The following is a 25,867-nucleotide window of genomic DNA, read 5'->3' as shown; positions in this document are numbered from 1 at the left end:
CAATCACACGCACAGACACATACAATCTCACACATACAATCACACGCACAGACACATACAATCTCACACATACAATCACACGCACACACACACACATACAATCACACGCACAGACACATACAATTTCACACATACAATCACACGCACAGACACATACAATCTCACACATACAATCACACGCACACACACACACACAATCACACGCACAGACACATACAATCTCACACATACAATCACACACACACACACACACACAGCAATACAGAGATGTCTCCTTGACTACCTTTGTAGTTTTCTGACTCGCAGGTTAGAGTTCTTCCAGGAGATAAGTGAAAAGCTGATTTCCTCCCCTGTTTGATTTATATACTGTACCTAATGGCTACTGCATCTCTAGCTTATAGTTTTATAAGCTTCAGTTTATATTCAACAGAGCGGTCTTGAAGTTCTGATGTTGTGTTTTTTCAGATATCGATGAGTGTCGTGAGATTTCAGGAGTGTGTGAAAACGGTGTGTGTATCAACATGATCGGCAGCTTCAGATGCGAATGTCCAATGGGTTTTGTCTACAACGATAAACTGCTCATCTGTGAAGGTCTGTGTTACTCTGTGTGTGTGTATTTCAGTCCATTTCTACTGCCTGCTTTCTGGATGTGAATCTGCAAAACAAACACATACATGAGTCTGCACAATAGCAAAGAATAATAAGACTAAGGAGGAATTCATTGTTTTGGAGTTGATCATGTGATGGCTTCTCTTTCTGTTTTATTTTTCCTTCTTCGTCTTGTTTTCTGTTCTCTCTGTAGATATCGATGAGTGCCAGAATGGACCAGTGTGTCAGCAGAACGCAGCGTGTTTGAATCTGCCTGGAGGATACCGCTGCGAATGTAAACAGGGATATCGCCAAACACCCACTGGACAGTGTCTTGGTAAGAACAGTTGCAGGGTTATTACTCATTCACCAGTTTTAAGGTTTGGTTTTTTCATTTATTATTGTTTTGTATCAGTTCTAAGTTGCTGTGTATCTGCTGTGAATGATTTATATGTGAACATCTATTGTGAGTTGTTCAGTAACTCTTCTATAACAATACTTCTTTGCGTGCCCCCCCCAGACCGTAACGAGTGTATAGAGAACCCCAATGTGTGCGCCCCAGGGACGTGTATTGACATGGTGGGAAGTTACCGGTGCATCTGTCCCACGGGATACAAAACCACCTCCTCACCACCTATGTGCATTGGTGAGTGCTCTTGTATTATACGTTATGTATCATCTCTGGTTAAACAAAAACCTTCTTAACGTTCAGGGGAGGTCGCTGTAAATAGATGTTATTTTGCAGCATCGCTATTGGTCCATTCATAGCTGCTGTGTTCAAACGATAAATGATTTATTTAGATGAGGGGAGATGATAGGGTTTTAGTTCTCAACCTACAAATTTGTTCTCAGTTTCTTCCAGGAAAACAAGGCTGAGTTAATGACATTGATTTCAGTGCGTTGGATCCAAAAGACAGTTCCAATGACAGACATTCCACAGTGCTTTCGAACACTGTTGTTTTTGTAGAGTGTTACATAATATTAGTAAAGTGTGTGTACGAGTGAAAAAGGCTTTACTTTGACTTTGGGTTAGATGTTTTAAACACTACATTTATTTGAATGCATTTAATGATGTGAACCTGACTGTGTGTGTGTGTGTGTTTTAGATGTTGACGAGTGTGAGAGACAGCCATGTGGTAATGGAACTTGTAAAAACACAGTGGGCTCCTACAATTGTCTCTGCTACCCAGGATTCCAGCTCAGCCACAATATCGACTGCATTGGTAATACACACACACACACACAGTGTCATAAAAAACACTTTAATCATGTTACATTTATGATATTGTATAGATTACCTGCACTAATACAGACACATACCTTTTTGAAGTTGTCTTAAACAGTCAGAGTCAGAGCAAGTGCTCTGTTTTAAACAAAACCTGGTACAGTGATCGCTAAATGAAATAAATGTGACCTTTATCTGCCTTAGTAACATATGCATGCACATACACACCCACACACACACACACACACACACGGGACTTGACTCAGTGGAAGTTCAGATCAGATTATTTTGAAATTTTTCTCGGAAACTGAAACTGTGCTGTGCTGTGCGTGTGTGTGTGTGTGTGCGTGCGTGTGTGTGTGCGTGTGTGAAACTGGTTGTTTTTGTTTGGGTTTGGGCCCAGTGGGTCTTGGGTTCTCCAGAGGCATGTTCTTAAACATGCACAAACACACCACAGTTTCATAATGAAAAATGAAACACAAGAATGAATAATGGTCAGAGCAAAACAAGACTGGTAAATGTGTAGTGCTTAAAAAAATAAATAATAATCAATAAATGATTTTTAAAAAGCAGAAGAAGAAGAAACAGTACGCTGGGTGGAAAATCTCACATCTGATTAGATTTTAAAGGCAACAGGTAAGGGGTATTATGGGTGTAAAAAGAGCATCTCAGAGGAGTAAATGCTGGTCTCATTTCTCCACTGCTCTCAGAGTGTTGTTCAAACAGTGTGTGTTGCGTACAGGTTTACTTTCTGAGACTAATGTATGTATCTGTGTTTAGATGTTGATGAGTGTACCACGCAGAGAGGAATTTGCAGGAACGGAAACTGCATCAACTCGGTTGGCTCGTTTGTGTGCGTGTGTCGAGAGGGTTATGAGCTCTCTGTAGACGGCAGGATCTGTGTAGGTACGAAAGGGTTCTGCTTTTTTCCTCTCTCTGTTTTTGACTTAAATCTTAACCCTGTTACGGCATAAGTTCGTTAAACAAACGTCATCACACTAGCGATTTCATCACCGAAGACGTATCAGAGTTATAATGCTGTTTAATAACACACACTTTAATAACTCTGAAAACTCGGTGGAGTGAATTATGACACTTTTGCTGAAAGTCAATGAAAGAACCTTTAAAAAACATAGTTTCAATGTTTTAAATCATATTTCTAGGCAATAGGCAAATGATCCCAGTGTTTTTTTATTGTGACCTGAAATTACAATTGATTTGTGCTTTTAATGTAGATTGCAACGTTGTGCCTTGATTTTTTTCAATCATTAATTGCTGTCTACACTCGGAAAATCATGTAACATTTGCATAGGAGCCACCTCCATCAGCCTCCGGTGGCTCAGGCCCCAGTAACCAGACGTAACCCAATATAAATGTTAACATAAGTGTCTCTTTTCCACTGTAGATATTAATGAGTGTGCTCTGAAACCTGGGGCGTGTTCTCCGGGCACCTGTCAGAATCTGGATGGCTCCTACAGGTGCATCTGCCCACCTGGATACTTCATACAAGATGAGATGTGTGAAGGTAGGAATTTATAAAAACGTAACTTTAAATCCAGTGGTTCATTTCAAGTGTGAATATAATCAGGGCGGCACGGTGGAGCAGCAGGTAGGTGTCGCAGTCACACAGATCCAGGGACCTGGAGGTTGTGGGTTCGAGTCCTGTTCCGGGTGACTGTCTGTGAGGAGTGTGGTGTTCTTTCTGTGTCTGCGTGGGTTTCCTCCGGGTGCTCCGGTTTCCTCCCACGCTCCCAAAACACACGTTGGTAGGTGGATTGGAGACTTAAAAGTTTCCGTAGGTGTGAGTGTGTGAGTGAATGTGTGTGTGTCTGTTGCCCTGTAAAGGACTGGCGCCCCCTCCAGGGTGTATTCCTGCCTTGCACCCAATGATTCCAGGTAGGCTCCGGACCCACCGCGGGCCCTGAACTGGATAAGGGTTACAGACAATGAATCAATGAATGTAACACAATCCAAACACAGGACGTGAAGTCCCAAAATGTAAAAATAACTGTGCCGTGAGGTAAGGATTAAAAGGTAACAATGTTGTTTGGACCAGACCAAGGGACCAAGTCTGAACACATAATCAGTAATGTGTGTAGTGTTGGGTGTGTTGTGTTGAACAGATTTGTCATAATATAGAGTCTGTGCTGCAGAGCGCTGATTAAATGAGGTTCCAAACGCTGATAGCTTTTCATGCTGTGGTCAGAGGTGCTGTCTGTGGATACATTCCATCTGCAGTCACTATTTTGAAGATGAAGAAATATATCAACTCATCTACACTGTAAAAAACAGAAAGTTAAAACTACTGGCAGCTGTAACATTTGAAGGAACCTGCACACAAAGTGGTGCTCTGTAAATAAAGGTATCTGAACAAAACCTGAGTAGAACCAGAAAAGTAACGTTTGTTTTCTCTTCTCTTTCAGATATTGATGAATGTTCTCAGACTCCAGACATCTGCATTTTAGGAATCTGCCAGAACACGGCAGGAAGCTTTAAATGTATCTGTCCTGAGGGCTTCCAGCTCTCTTCTTCAGGGAGGAGATGTGTGGGTGAGTGTTTACTCCCACACACACACACACACACACACACACACACACACACACACACACACACACACACACACACAAACAAAACCAGATTCCCCCACACAACACTGTTGGTATTTGTACGTAGTGTAGTTCGACTGGGAACAAACGGATATATGTCCACAGTGTGTTACACAAACAGTATACAATCGGCTTATTTCACTCTTAGTGTCCAAAGCATTAGAGGGAGTTCAGGAGCGGTTTAAAGGGCAGATTTTAAACTCCAACAATCCTGCTCTCGCATTCATTAAACTGTAGTGAACACCCCATTCCATTATTATCATTCATTATTTAGTTTTTACGTCTTGTGCATGTTTCCTTTCTCTGTGTTTGGTGAATGTCTTCCTCGGGATGAACCCAGTGAAACAGATGGTGGCTTTGCACAGATACTCTTCATGTTTGTGTTTGTGCAGTGATCTGCGGATGGAGCAGTAATCGATAGGGAATAGTGCAACGGTTCAATTACTGGGGAATGAACCGTTTCTTCTGACATTTTCTTCTGATTTCTCATTTATAAAGAGATAATAATTACCATGAGGCGTATCACGTTTGACTGGAGTGCCCTTCTTTAGTATGAAACTATGTACTGCAGAAATAGCTGGGGTGTGATTATCCTCTTGATCGTTATAAATTAGAATAATACAACGAGAGGTGTGCAATCATTAATCATAGCAGTGTTATTTAAGTCATAGTTACATTCCACTGCTTTAAACATTAAGCTTCTAACGCTCAGTTTTAGGAAAAAGGAACTGAACACAAATTGGTACTGGGCCATAAACTGGTTACAGCACGTGTGTGTGAGACGATTAAAACACACTTCTCCTCCTTCACGCTCTCACACTTTCCATTTGTTCATCTTTCTATCAGTGATAGGAGGGCGGGGAGGGAGTTCCCCACAGTATGACCTCACTACATGTGGAGGAGTGTAGCAGAAAATCATTAACAGTGTCCAGGGAATAGTACAAACACACACACACACACACTTGTTCCACAGGTGAGATGCTGTTGATGCAAAAATCCAGGTGTGATTGTGTGTGTGTGTGTGTGTGTGTGTGTGTGTGTGTGTGTGTGTGTTTGTATTATAAAACAGCTTGCCATCTATTTTCATCAAACATAATATTCAGACGTAGACGGTCCTCAAAATGTAGTCTCTTTCTTTCTCTTTATCTCTCTCGCTCTCTCTCTCTCTGTCTCTCTCTCTCTCTCTCTCTCTCTCACAGATAAGAGGGAGAGTTATTGTTACACCAAATTTGAGAGTGGCAGTTGTTTGTCTCCTTTGCCTCTGAACACAACGAAAGGTGCCTGCTGCTGCAGTGCAATGCCAGGACAGGGCTGGGGTGACCCTTGTGAAATCTGCCCCAGCAAAACGGAAGGTACACATCCACCCACACCCACACACACACACACACACATATAACCATATAAGTTATGAATATCGTCACTGTCAGATAAAAAAAGAACATTGTGTCACCAAAATGTTAAATAAAAAAGAACAATATTGTTGTTACCTTTCATTGAAAGTCAGTGTCACAAGATCATTCCAGGTCTGGAGCATCACTGTTTATTTCACACAACGTAAAGATGTTTTATTAATCAAACTACGGCTAATGGGTTTGGAACTACTGCAACTACTGATTATTAACAAAACAACCAAAATACTCATTTGATTGTGAATAAAATGATGAAAGCTCCTCATACACAGATCTCTGTGGATCTCTGATATTGTCTTCTACATTTAAAGCATGTTTACACTTTCACTTTCATCCTTCAGACACCTCCCTACACAACACCTGACATGAACCTTCATCTGTAAAGTCTTATTCCCACAAGTGTTGTTTGTAAGCACTGTGTGTGTGTGTGTGTGTGTGTGTGTGTGTGTGTGTGTATGTGTGTGTGTGTTTCAGAGGCCTTCAGTTTCCTGTGTTACAATATTGGACAGCCGTACGGGCCACAAGACACCGCAGAGGGTGAGCTCCATGAGGTCCCACAGATAACCAAGAATATTAATAGACCATTCAGCGATGTTTATGAAGCTTCCAAGAGGATTAGACAGAAATGTTACAGAAATTCCAGTGATATTTAGATGTTTTCTAGTGTATTGAGGTTACTGTGTTGGAACGTGCTTAAAGTCCGTATTAAAACAAGAAGTATTTTAGGAATGTTCTGCTGAGTAAAACTGCTGGGATTATTAAATCTGATCAGTGTGATTGACAGATGGAAGGAGGGACTGACTGAATGCTAACTGGATTGTTGGATCCCCTGTGTTCCAGATGTGGACGAGTGTAAATTCCCAGATATATGTACCAACGGACAGTGTATAAACACAGATGGCTCGTACCGCTGCGAGTGTCCCATCGGCTACAGTCTCGACTCCTCACAGAAGAACTGCATAGGTCAGCACCTTCCAGTAGCCGCTACTAGCTGCTAGAGTACAGTATACGAGAGTTAATAGTAATGTCAGGAGAGACGTAGGGCTCTCCTTTGTGGTAATATCAGACACTACCTTTGTTGTTTTCACATACTCTTATGTTTTAATCATTCAATTGATCTCAAGTTTCTCTCTCTCTTCTTCTCTCTCTGTCTCTCTCTCTGTCTCTCTCTCTTCTTCTCTCTCTGTCTCTCTCTCTGTCTCTCTCTCTGCTTCTCTCTCTGTCTCTCTCTCTGTCTCTCTCCCTGCTTCTCTCTCTGTCTCTCTCTGTTTCTCTCTCTGTCTCTCTCTCGATCTCTTTTTCTCTCTCTCTGCTTCTCTCGGTCTCTCTCTCTCTGTCTGTCTCTCTCTTTCTCTCTCTCTCTGCTTCTCTCTCGGTCTCTCTCGGTCTCTCTCTCTCTCTGTCTGTCTCTCTCTCTCTCTCTCTGCTTCTCTCTCGGTCTCTCTCTCTCTTTCTCTCTCTCTCTGCTTCTCTCTCGGTCTCTCTCTCTCTGTCTGTCTCTCTCTCTGCTTCTCTCTCGGTCTCTCTCTTTCTCTCTCTGCTTCTCTCTCGGTCTGCCTCTCTCTCTCTCTCTCTCTCTCTCTCTCGGTCTCTCCCTCTCCCTCTTAGACACTGATGAGTGTTTGCTTGGCAGTCCGTGTGGTAATGGGACATGTACAAATGTGATCGGTGGGTTTGAGTGCACTTGTGATGAAGGATTTGAACCTGGACCAATGATGACTTGTGAAGGTAAGAAGAAGATGCTTTTTTTGCTGCCTTGCTTCTGCTAAAATGCTAAAGCTAACTCAATGATGGTGGTAAATCTGTGCAGATATTAACGAGTGTTCCCAGAATCCCCTGCTTTGTGCCTTCCGATGTGTGAACACTTACGGATCCTATGTGTGCATGTGCCCCGCGGGATATGTGCTCAGGGAGGACCGCAGGATGTGTAAAGGTACACACACACACACACACACACACACACATACATCTACACACACCAAAGAAAACTTGGCCACTTGTCTCTACACCTTAATGGGGATTCTCCTGAAATTCCTCTGGAGAAACGGACAAAAAAGAGACGTGTAATTGTGTTCAGATTTAAAAAGGACAGAGTGACTCTCAGCATCGACTCTGAGAAGGTTCTTAGTGCTGAGGAGAAATGGTGGAGATCTGTCTTTAGTTCAGCTGCAGATCAACAGGAGAGTTATTATCTCAGCAGCTCTGAGCCAGTGGGAGACTTTACTGAGATCTCCACTGAAACTCACCAGGAGACTCTTTGTCTCTGGAGAAACATATGAGCTGCGGGAGACACAAGATACAGTCTCCACCATCTCTCCATCTGACCACAGTCTTGTCTGAGAGACTACAGACATAATAAGGAGGTCTGTCCTTTGATTTAAGCTCTTGTTTAACTGTGTGTCTAGATCAGGATGAGTGTGCAGACGGAGTGGATGACTGTGAGTCCAGAGGAATGAGATGTAAAAACCTGATCGGAACTTACATGTGCATCTGTCCTGAGGGGAAAACAAGACAGCCCAACGGAGACGGCTGCATTGGTGAGAATACACACACACACACACACACATACAATAGAGGAATTAAATTTGTCTACTCTATATTTTTTTATTTTTGTTTAAATGCTAAAGGTATATAAAGCTGTTTAGAGACATTGGCAAAGAATGTAAACACACAGGGGTTGGACAATGAAAGTGAAACACCTGGTTTTAGACCACAGTAATGTATTAGTCTGGTGTAGGGCCTCCTTTTGCGGCCGATACAGCGTCAGTTGGTCTTGGGAATGACATACACAAGTCCTGCACAGTGGTCAGAGGGATTTGAAGCCATTCTTCTTGCAGGATAGTGGCCAGGTCTCTACGTGATGCTGGTGGAGGAAAACGTTTCCTGACTCGCTCCTCCAAAACACCCCAAAGTGTCTCAATAATATTTAGATCTGGTGACTGTGCAGGCCATGGGAGATGTTCAACTTCACTTTCATGTTCATCAAACCAGTCTTTCACCAGTCCTGCTGTGTGTATTGGTGCATTGTCGTCCTGATACACGGCACCGCCTTCAGGACACAGTGTTTGAACCATTGGATGCACGTGGTCTTACTGGTGCAGTGTGGAGTTAATGAAGATTGTCCACCAGGCTGCTCCAGTTTAGCCATGACACCTCCCACACTACAATGACAGGTGTTTCACTTTCACTGTCCAACCCCTGTATTGGCACAAAGATTTTCACAACTGTCCAAGTAAGACAATAAGAAAGTAGCAGATAATACAGTTAAATGTGCCTTTTTCCTTAACACAGCATAAACACTAATAAACAAGGCACCTGGGTTAATTTATGACATTTAAAGCATCAATGACGCTGAATAAATGTAAAAGTTGACATGTTTTACGCGATCTTAAAAGGCCAGCTGCTATTTATATTTTGATTTTATGCCTGTACCACGTTTTAAAACTATAAATGTATATAAAGCTGTTCTTGCTACTGTTTGTTTGTGCAGATCTGAACGAATGTGCCGCTAAACCTGGGATCTGTGAGAATGGCCGCTGTGAAAACACAGACGGCAGCTACAGGTGCAGGTGTGACCAGGGATTCGTCCCGGGTCACTCCCAGACAGAGTGTATCGGTGAGTGTGTGTGACTGTTTGTTTGTTTGTGTCTACAGTTTCTTTGCATCTCAGATTTTAACTTCTCAGTTTTTGCATTTTGTAAAATTTTAATGATGAACAGAGCAATAGAAATAGTCAAGAATTACTTGGAAATGTTAACAGGCGGCACAGTGGAGCAGCACGTAGTGTCTCTGTCACACAGCTCCAGGGACCTGGAGGGCGTGGGTTTGAGTCCTGCTCCGGGTGACTGTCTGTGAGGAGTGTGGTGTGTTCTCTCTGTGTCTGTGTGGGTTTCCTCCGGGTGACTGTCTGTGAGGAGTGTGGTGTGTTCTCTCTGTGTCTGTGTGGGTTTCCTCCGGGTGACTGTCTGTGAGGAGTGTGGTGTGTTCTCTCTGTGTCTGCGTGGGTTTCCTCCGGGTGACTGTCTGTGAGGAGTGTGGTGTGTTCTCTCTGTGTCTGTGTGGGTTTCCTCCGGGTGACTGTCTGTGAGGAGTGTGGTGTGTTCTCTCTGTGTCTGCGTGGGTTTCCTCCGGGTGACTGTCTGTGAGGAGTGTGGTGTGTTCTCTCTGTGTCTGTGTGGGTTTCCTCCGGGTGACTGTCTGTGAGGAGTGTGGTGTGTTCTCCTTGTGTCTGTGTGGGTTTCCTCTGGGTGCTTTGGTTTCCTCCCACGGTCCAAAAACACACGTTGGTAGGTGGATTGGCCATAGGTGTGAGAGATTCCTGCGTTGTGCCCAGTGATTCTGGGTAGGCTCCGGACCCTCCGTGACCCTGAACTGGATAAGTATTACAAACAATGAAGAATGAATGAATGAATGCTATTAACATCCATTACATTTTGGAAATACTTCCTTTTCCTTCACATTTAACTTTTTGTTCTGACATCAACAGTATACTGTATTTTAAGATGTTTTGCTTGTAGAGTTCTTCAAAATGAACAATGTTCCTTGTAGGAATAATAAAGTCAAACATAATATCTAACATATCTTCATAACGAGAGCACCCTGAGCATAGCCCTGTAAAATCAGCCGCAGTCAGCCCTAGCCTATGTTTGTAGTGTGTATACATCCTGAGTAATGTTTGTTCTTGTTTGTTGTTCTCGTTGTAGACAACCGTCTAGGGTTCTGTTTCACGGAGGTTCTGCAGACGCTGTGCCAGATGAGCTCCAGCAGCCGTGTGAGTGTGACAAAGTCTGAGTGCTGTTGTGACGGAGGTCGTGGCTGGAGTTCCAGCTGTGAACTGTGTCCTCTCCCTGGAACAACACAGTACAAAAAGATGTGTCCTTTAGGACCAGGGTACACCACAGACAGACAAGGTGAGGTAGTAGAGGCTACCCTTATTATTATGACTCTACCTACTATGATACACATGAAACAAAGCTTTCAGGGCATGCACTGTAGACTAGTGGTGCACAATATGTTGAAAGCCAGTATATTGGGTCTGTCCCAAAACCTAGTGAGCATTTTCTACATAGAGAGCATTTTACATCCCAGTTCTTAAAGACATTACATAGGCTGCATACTGAGATATCTAAATACAGTGGAACCTCTACTAACGAACTTTCCAAGATACGAACCGGCATTTGAATATTTTTAGCCTCCACCAATGAACCATGACTCTAGAAACGAACCCGATCCTCCCCCGAGCCGGCGTCTGGAAATGGCCCCTGACCCCAATAGACGAGTCTCCCAGCGCCCCCCAGACTTGAGTGAGCTTTAAGATTAGCACATTGTAGCTTTAGCAATTTAGCATTAGTGTAAATAGCAGACACTGAAATTGGTGCTAAGTTAAGCCGTATCTACGCTTCGTCTCCCCACATTCACCACCTACTCTCCGTTATTCCCCCCACCCCCCACCTCCCGTCATACAGCCAGTGCCTGTGTTACTGCTCCAGCCAGTCGTCACGTCTTCAAGGTAGAGATGTGTAACCACTTACAACTTTATTATTTCTTTTTTATTACTGTTTCCACTGTATTTATCTTTTATTGTTAATAACGCTACATGGGGTTGGGGGGCTGGAAAGCATTAATTGCTTTTCCATTATTTTAAATGGGGAGAAACGATATTTTCCACTTACGAACCGGGTCACGGAACGGATCAAGTTCGTAAGTAGAGGTTCCACTGTATGGTGGAATTTTAAGGCAGAATTGAACTGTTCCTCAGCGGTTAAAGCAATACCATGATGCAATGCAAGGACAACTCAAAGCAAACATAAATAAAATGGCAATAAAAACAGGAAGAGCGGAAGCCATTGTGTTGTCACTCTAAGCTGAGGGGAGTAAACACAGGGCCCCTGCAGTGAGCGGGAACAAGCCAAGACTCGGTCTGTGCATGTGTCTGAAACAGAAGGCAGTATCCTCGAGTCCTTGCTGTCTCACAGAGCAGTGCTGTATCTTGAAATTAAGATGTTTGGAGCTGAGTTGCATTAGAGAATTTCTTTAAAACACAGATATATTTCAGCACATTACTTTTACACAGGTGCACCTACAAAGTTCGCTAAAATAATTACAACTTTAGTTATCTCAGAGTGGAAAACAGCCGGTGTCCAACTAGAGTGCCTCAATAACCTGCCTCACGAGGATAGACGCTGGTTAGAAAACTGCCTCTGAGGTCAGTGCCTACTCGGGCAGCTCACTAGGTTTTGGGACAGACCTATTATTCATCAATTTTTTGTTCTCTGATATAAATATAGTTGAGAACTACTATTTTATTCTTACATTCTGATGCTGCAGAGCAAATATCAGCAATAAAAAAATCTTTCTTTTTAACTCATTAGTAACATCTAAAGCTTCAAGGATGTGTAGTACATTAGGCTCTAACCTCTAAACACTGTACGTGTGTATGACCTCCTTCTCGTGTGTGTGTGGGTGTGTGTTTTGCAGATATTGATGAGTGTAGGGTAATGGGAAACCTGTGTAAGAACGGCAGGTGTGTGAACACTCAAGGATCATACAAATGTGTCTGTAATCCTGGATATACCACAGACATCAGCAGCACACTCTGTGTGGGTAAGTGTGTGTGTGTGTGGGTAAGTGTGTGTGTGTGTGTGTCGTGTGTGCATGCATTTTAGGGACAGATAATGCTTCAAAGTGGCTGGAGAATAAGATGAGTGTTTTGGGTTCTTCCTGTGTTCTTTTCCCTTTTGTTTTAGACTGGTTCTCTTTGTTTCTTTGTGTGTGTGTCTGTGTGTGTGTGTGTGTGTTCATGTGAATGTGCTTTGTTAGCCACTCCCCTCTCACATGTCTCAATCATCCCCAGGAGTTTTGTGTTCCCTGATGGGTTATTTTCCCGGTTCTTTGTCGGCCGTTCGATGTCCTGTCGTTCACGTCTCAGCGTTGCTAACATTCTCTTTTGTTTTCTAGGACTTTTGTTACATGTGTCTCATTATCCGTGGTTCTCTGTCCTGTGATCTTTCCTCTTAAGTGTTCCCAGGTTTCCGTCTTCCTCAGTCTTTGTTTTTGTTTATTGTTTTCATGATTCATTCCCTAGTTTCCTAGATGTTCTATTTTTTTATGTATCTCTTGTTTCTGTCTGAGTCCAGTTCTCTTTCAGTATCTAGTTGTTTTTTAGTTTCGTTCTGAGTTTTTCTTGCTTTATCCTGTTTTTGATCATAGTTTTATCTGATCTCTGTTTAGTTTTTTGTTTTCCCTCAAAGCTCTTGTTTGTTATGATCTTCATCTGCTCTCTTTCCCTTGGTTTGTCCTTTTTTGGTTGTTCTGTGTCGGTTCGTGTTGGTTGATTTCTAGTAATGTTTCTGCTTTGTTTATTAAAAATTATGAAAATATTTCCCCTCATACCTCCACTGTCTCGTTCCTTGAACCCCACGTGACACTTACACTGTGTTTGAACGTGTCCACAGCCGGTTTTGCAGTATTATGTGGGCATTGTTCTTAAAGCTTTTCGTTATTGTTCCATCTTTTGGGAAATATCCAGTTCCAGACGTGTGGATATATATACTAGGTTCTAATCCTGTGAATGAATCCCTGCCCTTTCTCTCCCTGTGTTCTGTGTGTGCAGATGTGGATGAATGTGTGCAGGCTCCGAAGCCATGTAACTTCATCTGTAAGAACGTGGAAGGAGGATATCTGTGCTCCTGCCCCAGGGGATATATTCTGCAGGAGGACCGCAAGAGCTGCAGAGGTTACACACACTTTCACTTCTCTTTTTACCTGGTTTTGCAGCCGTAACCCGTACACAATCACTCACAACATTAAATCCGCAGTCAGGTGAGTGAATAAAACACTGATCGTCTCTTTACAGTGGCTCTGGAGAAGGGAGGGTTTATCTTAGACCGTTACAAAAGAGTCGGTTCTTGGTTCTGTGTTGGTACTTTGACGAGGGCCAAATTATTATGGGTCAGAGCAGGTTTGCAGCAGTGAGCACCACTGCAAATCAAAAGTGGACCGAGTTAAGACTACCATGGTTGCTCTAGGCTTATTAATGGTCAATGGAGCAATGGATGAACGTGGCCTTGTCTGAAGAATCAGTGTCGTACCACCTACCTAAGACTTGTTGGAGACCACATACGCCCCTACACAAACACCCCAGGAGCATACTGAACACTGTCACACAGTAAAAATGGTTTGGGAACATGAGAGAGTTCAAGATGTTCACCAAGTTTCCAGATTCCCCAGATCTCCGTCTGATCGAGCTTCTGTGGGATTTGCTGGAAGAACAAGTCAGACCCATGGAGGCTCATCTCAAAATGTACAGGACTTAAAGGATCTGCTGCTAATGTCTTGGGGCAGATACCACAGCTGTAGGGGTGTTTTTAGGGGTACAGTGTGTCAACAACCGAATAGGCGTGTTTTTAATGTTATGGCTGACTGGGGTTTACGTGCATTCTCAATGTTTATACATTTAATGTACATTTTTCCTGATTCCTCTCTCTCTCTCTCTCTCTCTGTGTGTCTCTCTATCTGTCTCTCTCTCTCTCTCCATCTCGCTCTCTCTTTCTGTCTCTTTCTCTCTCTCTCTCTCTTTCTCTCTCTGTGTCTCGCTCTCTCTCTGTCTCTCTCTCTCTCAGATCTGGATGAGTGTTCCACTAAGCAGCATAACTGTCAGTTCCTGTGTGTCAACACTATCGGGGGATTCACCTGCAAGTGCCCACCAGGATTTACCCAGCACCACTCCGCCTGCATCGGTGAGAATAACACACATCATTAAGGTCACATGCCCTAAGCCTAGCGTAGCTAAAAGGGGTATAATGGTGCTTTTCCGCTGCAAGAGATTGACTCAGTGGTAACATTAGGCGCTGTTTACTCGAAGTGCATTCCAGGGACTGAAACAGAACCCGGTTCCAGGACCAGATTCGGTTAGATGAAAGCCAAGGTCGTGTCGTGTAGGTTCCATGTCGTGGAAAAGTGCCATAAAAACCCCCAGATGTGGAGCGCTGGGTCTGTGCCCAATACTTTAGGGAAAAGACCAGTGTAGTTTCACAAAGGAAGATTATAATTAGATCTTATTTACTGTTTTTGACCACGACAAACATCAGCCAATCAGTGGGGAGTTTAGGTTACTACTTTATAACGTTTTGTTAATTATAAATGATTGTGCACACACACACTCCCTCTCTCTCTCTCTCACACACACACACATGCACACTTTCTCTCTCTCTCTCTCTCTACCACATACACACACACACACACTTTCTCTCTCTCTCTCTCTCTCTCTCACACACACACACACATGCACACTTTCTCTCTCTCTCTCTCTCTCTCTCTCTACCACATACACACACACACACACACACACACTTTCTCTTTTTCTCTCTCTCTCTCTCTCTCTCTCTCTCTCTCTACCACATACACACACACACACACATGCACACTTTCTTTCTCTCTCTCTCTCTCTCTCTCACACACACACACACACTTTCTCTTTTTTTCTCTCTCTCTCTCTCATATACACACACACACTTTCTCTCTCTCTACCACATACACACTTTCTTTCTCTCTCTCTCTCTCTCTCTCTCTCACACACACACACACACTTTCTCTTTTTTTTCTCTCTCTCTCTCTCTCTCACACACACACACTTTCTCTTTCTTTCTCACATACAAAACACAATTTTTCTCTCTCCCTCTCACACACACACACACACACACACACATGCACACTTTCTCTCTCTACCACATACACACACACACACACACACACTTTCTCTTTTTCTCTCTCTCTCTCTCTCTCTACCACATACACACACACACACACACACATGCACACTTTCTTTCTCTCTCTCTCTCTCTCTCTCTCACACACACACACACACACACACACACTTTCTCTTTTTCTCTCTCTCTCTCTCTCTCTCTCTCACACACACACACACACACACACACACACACACTTTCTCTTTTTCTCTCTCTCTCTCTCTCTCTCTCTCTCTCTCTCTCACACACACACACTTTCTCTTTCTTTCTCACATACAAAACACAATTTTTCTCTCTCCCTCTCACACACACACACACACACACACATTTTCTCTCTTTCTCACACATACAAACACACACACATTCTCTCTGTCTCCACACACACACACACACACTCCTGCAGGGTCACTGTTGTGTAACGTACTGTGTGACGATCACTTTCCCAGGGGTCATTCGACCTCGTAATTAATGACTCTAAACCTTCTGCCCTAACGAGACCCGGTTGACCCGTTGTCACGGCAACCCAGCGGTTCGTTGTTGTGGAATGTAGCTAAGGCCTGTTGCTGTGGAAACAGTGAAGTTTAACAGTGACCGCTGCATGAGCTCATGTCCTCACAGCTGAGCTGAAAGTAAACTGAACCCATTCCAACACACACACACCCTTACACACACACCCTTACACACACACACACACACACGCACAGAGGCACATTCTAACTACTTTTACTGTAGGTCACTGTTCATAACGGGCTACAAACTCCATTATAAGTCGTTCACGACACCTGATATAAACTTTAATGAACACACTGTCATTACACACTGTAGGGTGCAGCTCTTTTTTCAGTGCTTTATTTTGACAGTTCTCTGACTCTGAATCTCTGTCCTTATGTTCACACTGTGTGTGCGTGCGTGTGTGTGTGTGTGTGTTTAGACAATAACGAGTGCACCTCGGATCCTGGGCTGTGTGGTCCAAACGGAGTGTGTCAGAACAGTCCCGGAAGCTTTAACTGCGAGTGTCAGAGAGGATACACTCTTGACCAGAATGGACAGCACTGCGAAGGTCAAAACTACTTTTCTTTTCCAGTTGCACCATTTTATTAGTTTCTAATCCGTATCTGTGATTTTCACCGGTGTGTGTTTATTGTACAGATATGGACGAGTGTGAGGGCAGCCACAGGTGTCAGCACGGCTGTCAGAACCTGGTTGGAGGATACAGGTGTAGCTGTCCTCAGGGTTTCCTGCAGCACTACCAGTGGAACCAGTGCGTAGGTGAGACCTATTACATCCGCCTCTTCTTTAACTGATTTGACTTCTCAGATGCACTCCTGAAGAAATCAAACACAAGTAGCTTTCTGTTCATTAATAAACTGCACTAGACTTTGTGAACTCTCATGTTGTTCAATTACTAAACTCACTGACCCCCTGTCAATCATTATTTTTTGATGTTACTGAGCTCTAAACCATGCAACAAATCGGTCTACTGAGAGACAGAGGGTCAGCGTGATGTTTACTGCTGTATTTTTCACTCTCACTGAAGACCAGACTTACCCCTTCCACTTTGTTTGTTTGTTTGTTTACAGATGAGAATGAGTGTCAGAGTGGTCATATTTGTGGTGGAGCTTCATGCCACAACACCTTGGGCAGTTTCCGCTGTCTGTGCCCCACTGGGTTTTCTTTCGAGCAGACGAGCGGCGGCTGTCAGGACGTGAATGAATGTTCGTCTCCGCAGAACCCCTGCACGTACGGCTGCTCCAACACCGATGGAGGGTACCTCTGTGGCTGCCCCACGGGGTATTTCAGAGCTGGACAAGGGTGAGGACAGGGCCAGGGGGGATATATTTACTGAACAAAAAGATACACAAAATTAAAGAAACCACAAATTAAGGACCCCCACAGAGCAGGTGTGATGTGGTGGTGGATCATTCTCAGCGCTGCAGTGACACTGACGTGGTGGTGGTGTGTTAGTGTGTGTTGTGCTGGTGTAGAGTGGATCAGACACAGCAGTGCTGCTGGAGTTTGTGGAGAATGGACAGTGTGTTAACGACCCCTAATTCTTAATGATCTTGTGTGTGTCGTAGGTACTGTGTATCTGGAGTGGGTTTTGGCGGCGGCGGTGCCCCAGGGGCTGGTCCTGGATCAGAAGGAGATGAGAACTCTCTTTCCCCTGAGGCCTGTTACGAGTGTAAAACCAATGGCTTTCCCAAAAAAGGAAGGAAGAAGAGGAGCAGCAATGGAACAGAAGAACAACCAGAGGACAATCAGGTAAAAGCCTCACAGTCTCGTGATTTCTATGAAGGTATCGATCGGACTTTCTCCATTTCCTTCTTTATGTATACGTTGTCTTTTCCGATTCTTCGTCGTGACCGGAATGGAATAATTAGGAAGTCTTTATCATTTTATTTTTTACGTTAGATTTCGTCTGAGCAGGTAATACCTATTATTAATACTCTTTTTAAACAAACAGCTGGATCAGGAGGCGGTCAGCTTGGCCAGCGTGGACGTGGACAACACCTTAAACTTCCACCTGAACATCAGCGATCTGAGCGTTAAAGATCACATCATCGAGTTCCTCCCAGCCCTGTCCACACTCTCCAACCACGTCCGATATCACATCGACTTCGGGAACGAGGACGGCTTGTTCGAGCTCGCCCAGAGAGACGGGATCAGCTACCTGCACTTAAACAGGAGCAAACACCCGCTGCCCGGGGCCTTTTATTTACAAATCAGCAGCACGCCTCTGTACCGCAAGAAACAGCTGGCCGCTCTGGAGGACATGCATGATAAAGACTACCTCAGTGGACAACTGGGAGAAACACTACGAGTCAAACTGCAGATCGTCCTGCACTAAAAACAGTCCAAAAATACAACACCAAAGACAGAGGACTCCATTCGCCGTGACCAAAGATCTCTACCACATATCAATAACATACAGTTCTCTTAGAGTAAACAGTAAAATAATAATTATAATAATACGACAGAACGAAGAACAGAAAGGAACTGAAGGATGTTCACTGTCACACGTCTTCAATAACCGTGTCGTTACACATGAGCAGTGCATACAGTAACAGCGTAAACTAAGGGTGAGGTATTCACTGTTACAGACTGATTACGGGATTAGTCCATGTCACGATATAGAAATATCCGGTAGCTACCAAAATCATTAATAAAAAAGGGGTTGAGGCGCATGTCTACATCAGTAAACTCACTGTTGTTGCATGTAGTTTTAATGTGTAACCACACTATTATTAGAGACTCTTAAAGGAGCGGTCAGTCATTTTCAGCAAACAATATTTATAAACGTGATTATTATTTACATTTCTTTCTGTGCAAAAGTGCAAATCAAAGGACGGAGACACAGTGCTTCGTAAACCATGAACGAACACGTTTAGGCTCCATAGAGCAGGTCCCCACACGGGGGCGGCCATGTTTGTGTACTAAACTTATCCCGAGCTCTGATACACCCAGGCCACTAGGTGTCAGAGTAACAGCTGTTCCGTAACGTGAAGAGGAATCATTGGAGAAAATGACTGATGGCTTTTTTAACAGACAGTGGAAGGGTTCTCCGCTCTGTGCTGGTTCTGAAACAGAGAAGTAAAGCGCTTTATTCTGATTGGTTTGGAGCTTTAGACCGAAGGAGGGCACGATATAAGCCTTAATGGACTCCACTTCCTTAATTTCTCTCTCCACTCTGTTTTAATCATATTTACTGGTGCTAGTAACATGTCAACATTAGATATTTTTTTGTTTTATACGAATGCACTGTAATATTCTTTACCAGCGCAGGAGCTATCCATTACCCTTCTGCAGACTCTCCGAATCTAAAGCATCTCTTCGCAAGAGAACTTAGCTCTTCTGTTTCTGTTCGTCACTTAACGCCTCTATTGCTGCGTGCATTCAGTGTGTGTATACTGTAACCAAGCCACTTTTAACTTTGGGAGGGGGGGAGAAAAAAAAGCAAAAAATCTGTCTGAAACTAGTCACTCACCCTGGGACTGGAGGGATGCAACACATAATGGTGCTCATTATAAATAATGACCAACTACTACTTTTTCCTGTTAACTGTGTATTCATCGTTCTGAAGGAAAACAAGCAACGTCTGTCTCCAGAACTACTGCACTGAGGCCCCCGGGGGCCACAAACACACACCCGCAAAGTACAGTCAGTGCCGTCGCCGTGGCGACAAGTAAAAATAATAATACAAGTACGCCATTATTTAGAACAAATTTTTGTTTGTGTTCACATCCGAGAGGGGATTTAGCTGTAAATTCACAATAAAAACTGTTTTGGTTTTCAGTGGGGTTATGGTACCGAGTCCCTCATTTCTGATCCAACACGGCAGTGTCCAAAGGTTTGTAGACATCCCTAGAGTGAATTTAAGACGGGAAAACTAATACTGGATCACCTGTCAGTACCTGAGCTAACTTTATCATGCAGTGCCATCAAATCCATACAGTATCCAGTGTTAATTCTATCCAAGGTTACCACAGTGAAGAGAAACACTCCGGATCAATGCCCGTCAGATCAGAGAGGTGTATAATGAAGCAGGATTTGTTTAGCCAGATACCCCCCTGAAGTCAAGCCTGTCCAATAGGAACAGAGCTGAGGAAGACTCCTATTGGACAGTCCTCGATTTGGCTGCCTTTGACGAAATGACAGATGGGTGGGTGTCCACAAACTTTTGAGGAGAGTAATTTAGAACTGGAGTGATGTTGATTAGTGAAAGTTTTGGAGGTGAATGGAACTGGGCAACAGTGAAAGCTCAACTGGTCTCAACTTCCTGCACATTCCTGTATTCCAGGGGTGCCCAACTCCAGTCCTGGAGAGCCGGTATCCAGCAAATTTTGGTTATACCTCTACTCACACACCTGAGTCAACTCATGTTAATTGCTAGGTTTAAGGGGTGTGTTTTAGCAGAGCAATCACCAAACTCTGCTGGATACTGGCCCTCCAGGACTGGAGTTGGGCACCCCTGCAAATTACCATCACACTAGCTGCAGTGGCACCGTGAGAAAGCTTTAGAGCATGACATTTAGTTCCCTTCGCCCCACTGTTCTGATGGAGCACCTCCCACGTAGTAACAATTAAACGTTCAGGAAAATGGTGGCGTTTCCTTAAAGTCAAAGCAAACTACGTAATGTTTTGATTATTATGTTTAATACATTCTTTAAAATCTACAGGAGTGTCACAGTAGGATTATCTGCCTGAAGCAAATCAATGGCTGGACAAGAACACACAGGAAAAACTTCAACAAAAACGTGAACAAGGGCGCCATCTGTTGGCAGCTCCTAAGTACTGCCTCAGTGTCCATCAGTGAATAGGAGTTCAACAACACAAACATGAAGATTATTATAAACGTTTTATTTAATACATAACATTTTAAAAAACCAACACAAAAACAAACTTCAGCTTCTTCCAGTGGAGCCGAATCCTCCGGAGCCTCTCTCCGTCTCATCGAGAGTCTGAAAAACACCAAATCGTTTTGAAATATGTAAAGCACTGTTTTGGTACAGAGCTGCAGCACAGGCTCAGACCTCATGGACTAGTTTAAATACAACCAGTGTGTGTTTATTACTCACCTCCAACTCCACGAGGTCAGGGTAACAGATTCGCTCACACACCAGCTGAGCCACTCGGTCTCCTTTCTTCACTGCAAACGGGGAAAGGGAAAAAAACAAAAGCAAAATATAAGCCCAAATATAACTGACTCTTAAACTGCTCAGAAGGTCAAACAGTTACTTTACCTTCAAACGTCTCTTTGCTGAAGTTAAACAGAACCACGCCGAGGTTGCCTCTGTAATCCTCGTCCACCACACCAGCTAAAACAGGACACGTGGTGTTCAGACAGACATTTCCATCCCTTTCTATGCAGCAGAAACTTTACTAAAATGTAAACTGCAGCCAACTCCCATCCAGTTTGTAAGTTCACTATTCCCTAGGGTGACCAGTTCTGAGACGGTGAAAAAGAGGACACGTCTCCCGGGGGTGGACGACTGCTGACCAATTAAATGTTTACAGAGAAGGTTATCGACCAATAACGGTAGCTCTACAGTCAGACCGTCCAATCAGAAGATTATAGGCTACTTCACCACGCCCCCTTCTCACTCAAGCGAACCAATCGGAGTAGGGGAGGGCGGGACTAGTTTGTGAACGAAGCTTCTCGAAGTTCTATGTAAGCTCTAGAAAAACAAAATGCCGGACGTTTGTGAAATTCCGCCTGGACATTTTTTTAAGTCTAAAAAGGAGGACATGTCCGGGTAAAAGAGGACGTCTGGTCACACTAGTATTCCCCCTCACACACACGTTTAAGCGGTTAATCAATGACTGGTGGGAGACTTAATAGAATCAGACACCAAACTTACCTCCAACGTCTATGAAGTGCTTTGCTGCCAGACCAGAGCGAGGAGCTTAAAAACAAGTAGAAGAAATATTCATTTCAATGTTTCAGTGATCTAAGGCTATAAAAAAATACATTAAATAAAATGGTGTCTCACCGACTCTTCCGTAGCAGCCCGGAGGAACCGCAATCTGAATATCAGTCTTCACCACTACTTTATCCATAGAAGCGATGGAGTAGTCATAGGCACTGAACACAAACAAAGAGTTCATCAAACATTACCCACATTACATTCCTATCATCCGGGGTATGTACTAGTTTTTCCCGCCATTTCTGTTTATCTACTTCTAATTTTTCTCTCTCTCTGCCTCTCTAACGTCCCCCTTCTCTCTCTCTGTCTCTAAACACTTCAGCTCCCCCCTCCCCCTCCTTTTACAGTTCGTCTGTGTGGACTTTAAAGCTAGCGTTGTCTTTTGGGAGGTGTACGTCTGGTTTTGTGCTGAGCCGCTCTCTTCGCGGTCTTTTTATTTCTAGCATGTTCTCCCCCGCGTTTACAGCACTTTTCCTATCATCAAACAGCCGACATTAGTATTACAGCTCCCGGGTGTTGCTCCCCCCACCCCTTCCTTACCTGTAGAGGTCGTACCCCGCCGCCTTGCTGGAGCCCCGGCTCGGGGTGGTAGCGTGCTCCGACAGCTTAGCGAACCTCAGCACCGGCGCGTCCTCTCTGCTCCGCTTAGCGGGAGACACGGCGTCGTCTGATCCGGCTGAGCACGGCATTCTGTCTGAGGGAGAGCGGGGACGAGTTCTCGGGTTAAAAACAAAATGCAAGATTTTAAAGCTTTAAAAAAAAAAAAAACCTCCTCAGTCCCGTCGCCCCTGCAGAACTGTTTGAAACCTTTGCCGCCAATTTTTTTTTTGACGCATGCGTAAAGAAAGAAACCTCGACTCTCAAGCCAATCGACGTCTCTCTCTCGCTTCCACGCGGACCAATCGCGGAGCCCAGGCACAGCCCTCAAGAGAGACAGCCTCCAATCACAGTCCTCCGCCAACGTTTGCGCCTTTACTGGTGGGCTGTCCCAAACCGATGAGTGTGAGGGGGAGGGAGAGACCCTGCAACAGCGAGTGATCACAACGGTACACTCCACAAAACTGCGGCTTAGTCATGGGAATTTCGGCTCTTTTTGGGGAGCCGGCTCTTTCGGCTCCTAAATGGCTCTTTGTTTTACCACTGGTACAGAACAATATTACCTACATTTTACATGACTATATGGACAAAATATTATTGTTCAATATTAAAAATAATACATAGTGTTGCAATGGCCAGTTGTTTTTATGGCTGTCTTGTAATAACTCACTGACTGCACTCACACATTCAATTGTATAAATAACTGGATTTGTATTTAAACACCTTAATAAAAAATCACTTGTAAACTCTGAAATACAGCCAATGGAACCCAAAAGGTAGGTATTACAAAATAGTTTATTAAATTAAATAATCATCCATTTCTGGGAAATAAAATAAACAAATACTCTGCAAAGTGCAAAACAGCAGCATTCGCCGGTAGTGAATAAAACAACCACAACTGTCAACATTTAACTGATTTAACATTTTCTTCAACTATTTTTTGGAAGGCAGATTGGCATTCAGGAAAACCCAGTGTCTCAGCTCTGCTTGTTGTTCTCTGATTGGTTGAATGACAAGCCTTAGAAAAAATGGCTCGGTCTTAGACGGGAACCGGCTCTCACCGTTCACTTACAAGAGGCGGCTCTTTGAACCGGTTCGTTCGCGATCGACACATCACTACTGCGGCTCAGGAGCACATTGGCGCAAACACCTTATACACACACGGTGTACTGCCTTTAGTATTAACTCGCCCATCCGAGTCACTGAATCCATGTGTTGCACTCACTTTCGTGGCCACAAATAAATCAGTCCAAGCACTTAGGCATAAAGACTGCTTCTACAAACGTTTGTGAAAGAAAGGGTCGCTCTCAGAAGCGTGGCGCTGTGATTGGAGGCCACCTGTGCAAAACTTCCACTTGTGAAATTTCCTCGCTACTAAATATTCCACAGTTACAACGAAGAGGAAGCGTTTGGGAACGACAGCAACTCAGCCACAAATGCACAAAGTGACAGAGCTGGATCAGCAGGGTTTTCTATGAACTAAGAATGGGATGTCACTCATTTATAGTGTGAATATATATAGTTCCTAAATCATTTGAGTTGTATATTACATTTGGTCATTATCCTGCAGTTTTGGGAAATGTTAGACAGATTTCTCCTATTTGGAGAATGTGAAATGAAAAATGCAGCACGTTCATTAAAAGCCTAGAACTATAACCACCACACGCATTAAAGATTATTAGAGTGATATAAATGAAGCCGGAAGTCTTTATTAATATGACAGAATAACAACAACACATCCCACAAACCGTAGTTAACTTATTAGACTGATATAATACATGACACAGATCTTTCTGCAGCATTAAATGGTGCACTATTATTAAAAGCCTATTCAGATACCTGTGTGCGCGCGTGAGGAACATGTTCTCCGCCGAAGGCAGTGTTCTCCTCCTTTTTTTATTAACTTCCTCAAAGAGTGGCACAGAAAACTCATCCTGATAATGCAGCCTCTGTTACTCATCCTTCACTGACAGACGGTTCGGCGCAGTAAACCTGTCCAGAGAGAGACACAGACAGGTGTTTTATGTTCCCTCTACGATCTCCACAGCTCCATAACCACGACTGTGTTTCCCTCAGCAACGGAAATCCCCCCCACAGAGCCCCAGTGTGAGTTTAAAGCGTCCTTTAGTGAGAATTTAAAGAGCATCTCCGTCACAGGCCGCCATCTTGTGTTTCAGACTTTCTTCTTCTGTTTTCAGCAGTCTGTATAAGCCTGAACACTGCTGCCCCCTACCGCTCAACTTCGACACTACACTCTGAACACTGGTCCACACAACAATAGCACCACACTGTACACACAGTAATCTCACACTGAACACAGGATTCTCACACTAAACACCACACTGATCACTCTAAACACAGTAAATAAAGGTCAAGTCAAAGGTAAAATACACTTTTATAACATTTCTAAAATGTTTCCTCACCATTTGCTGCTCTGCAGTTGGTTTGCGCTGGAAGCAGGTCCATAGAGGAGGGAGAACACACCGAGCTCTTCCAGACAGAGTCACTGAGGTGGGGTTTGAACCCACAACCCCAGAACTCCGGAGCTGTGTGGCACAAACAACTTGTGGCACCACCGTGCTGCGCAATCTGTTTTCTGTTTGAACTGAAGCTCTAGACTTTTGTTTTCTTTCTTCACTTTCATTTCTTCTTCACGTTTCCCTCTTCCTCTCTCTCCATCATCCTCTCGGAGTTCTCTCTTTCCTGTTCTCTTATTCCCCTCTTTCTCTTCTGTTCTCACATTTCTCTCTCCTGCGCCTCCATTTCTTTCTTTCTTTCTCTCTCTCTCTCTCTCTCTCTCTCCTGATCCTCCATTCATTTTCTTTTTTTCTAATTTTTTTGTTGTTTTGTTGTCTGTGCCTCCATTTCTTTTTTTCTCCTGATTCTTCTTTTTTTCCAAATTTTTTTCATATTTTTCTCATTTTTTTCTCTCCTGAACCTCCATTTCTTTTTCTCTTTTTCATGTTTTTCTATTTTTTTCTTTTTCTCTAAAATGTTTCTGTTTTTTTTTTCTTTTTTTTTCTCCTCCATTTCTTTTTCTCTTTATTCTGTTTTTTATTTTTTTCATTTCTTTCATTTTTTTCTCCTGCGCCTCCATTTCTTTTTCTCTTTTTTATATTTTTTCTGTTGTTTTTTCTGTTTTTTTTCTCTCCTGCACCTCCATTTATTTTTGTCTTTTTTCATTTTTTTTCTTTTTTTCATAATTTTTCTCTTTTTTCCTCTCTTTTTTTCTCATTTTTTCTTTTATTTTTTTTTCTCATTTTTTTCATTA

General features: G+C 43.4%; 2 protein-coding genes across 3 annotated transcripts in view; one reads left to right on the top strand and one right to left on the bottom strand.

Annotated features, from left to right (window-relative positions):
- Positions 1-19,866, top strand: part of LOC136709209 (fibrillin-1-like) — a 79,406-nt gene extending 59,540 nt beyond the window's left edge. Inside the window, exons 45-67 of the mRNA XM_066684294.1 lie at positions 466-591; positions 803-925; positions 1,109-1,234; positions 1,695-1,811; positions 2,594-2,719; positions 3,219-3,338; positions 4,237-4,362; positions 5,619-5,771; positions 6,303-6,365; positions 6,669-6,791; positions 7,437-7,556; positions 7,639-7,761; positions 8,234-8,365; positions 9,319-9,444; positions 10,532-10,738; positions 12,306-12,431; positions 13,441-13,563; positions 14,450-14,566; positions 16,506-16,634; positions 16,724-16,843; positions 17,155-17,386; positions 17,653-17,836; positions 18,039-19,866. Coding sequence (XP_066540391.1) covers positions 466-591; positions 803-925; positions 1,109-1,234; positions 1,695-1,811; positions 2,594-2,719; positions 3,219-3,338; positions 4,237-4,362; positions 5,619-5,771; positions 6,303-6,365; positions 6,669-6,791; positions 7,437-7,556; positions 7,639-7,761; positions 8,234-8,365; positions 9,319-9,444; positions 10,532-10,738; positions 12,306-12,431; positions 13,441-13,563; positions 14,450-14,566; positions 16,506-16,634; positions 16,724-16,843; positions 17,155-17,386; positions 17,653-17,836; positions 18,039-18,422 — 3,326 coding nt within the window. The 3' untranslated portion in view covers positions 18,423-19,866. The remainder of the gene's footprint in view (positions 1-465; positions 592-802; positions 926-1,108; positions 1,235-1,694; positions 1,812-2,593; positions 2,720-3,218; positions 3,339-4,236; positions 4,363-5,618; positions 5,772-6,302; positions 6,366-6,668; positions 6,792-7,436; positions 7,557-7,638; positions 7,762-8,233; positions 8,366-9,318; positions 9,445-10,531; positions 10,739-12,305; positions 12,432-13,440; positions 13,564-14,449; positions 14,567-16,505; positions 16,635-16,723; positions 16,844-17,154; positions 17,387-17,652; positions 17,837-18,038) is intronic.
- Positions 19,867-20,917: 1,051 nt separating this feature from the next.
- On the bottom strand, positions 20,918-24,788 carry LOC136709760 (deoxyuridine 5'-triphosphate nucleotidohydrolase-like). 2 transcript variants are annotated; one of them, XM_066685245.1, is made up of 7 exons: positions 24,436-24,788; positions 22,540-22,693; positions 22,066-22,157; positions 21,934-21,978; positions 21,316-21,390; positions 21,151-21,221; positions 20,918-21,033 (listed from the first exon to the last, which is right to left on the bottom strand). In XM_066685245.1, exons 1-7 carry the CDS (start codon positions 24,554-24,556, stop codon positions 20,977-20,979), a joined length of 615 nt encoding a protein of 204 aa, XP_066541342.1. In that variant the 5' UTR covers positions 24,557-24,788; the 3' UTR covers positions 20,918-20,976. The 2 variants fall into 2 exon arrangements, with proteins under 2 accessions (XP_066541342.1, XP_066541343.1); XM_066685246.1 differs by lacking the exon at positions 24,436-24,788 and having other exon boundaries at positions 22,540-22,960.
- Positions 24,789-25,867: the final 1,079 nt, after the last annotated feature.

This window comes from Hoplias malabaricus, chromosome 11 (assembly GCF_029633855.1).
Source record: "Hoplias malabaricus isolate fHopMal1 chromosome 11, fHopMal1.hap1, whole genome shotgun sequence".
In the NCBI taxonomy this organism is placed as follows: Eukaryota; Metazoa; Chordata; class Actinopteri; order Characiformes; family Erythrinidae; genus Hoplias; species Hoplias malabaricus.
Note: the sequence above shows the minus strand (reverse complement) of the source record. Positions and strands in the feature narration are given on the sequence as shown.

Excerpts from the sequence above, each read along its gene's own strand:
- LOC136709760 (XM_066685245.1), bottom strand. The coding sequence starts at position 24,556 with ATGAGTAACAGAGGCTGCATTATCAGGATGAGTTTTCTGTGCCACTCT. Across the intron at positions 21,979-22,065 it reads GGGCTGCTACGGAAGAGTCG|CTCCTCGCTCTGGTCTGGCA; the intron begins GTGAGACACCAT and ends CTTGTTTTTAAG. Across the intron at positions 21,391-21,933 it reads GCACTTCATAGACGTTGGAG|CTGGTGTGGTGGACGAGGAT; the intron begins GTAAGTTTGGTG and ends GTCCTGTTTTAG.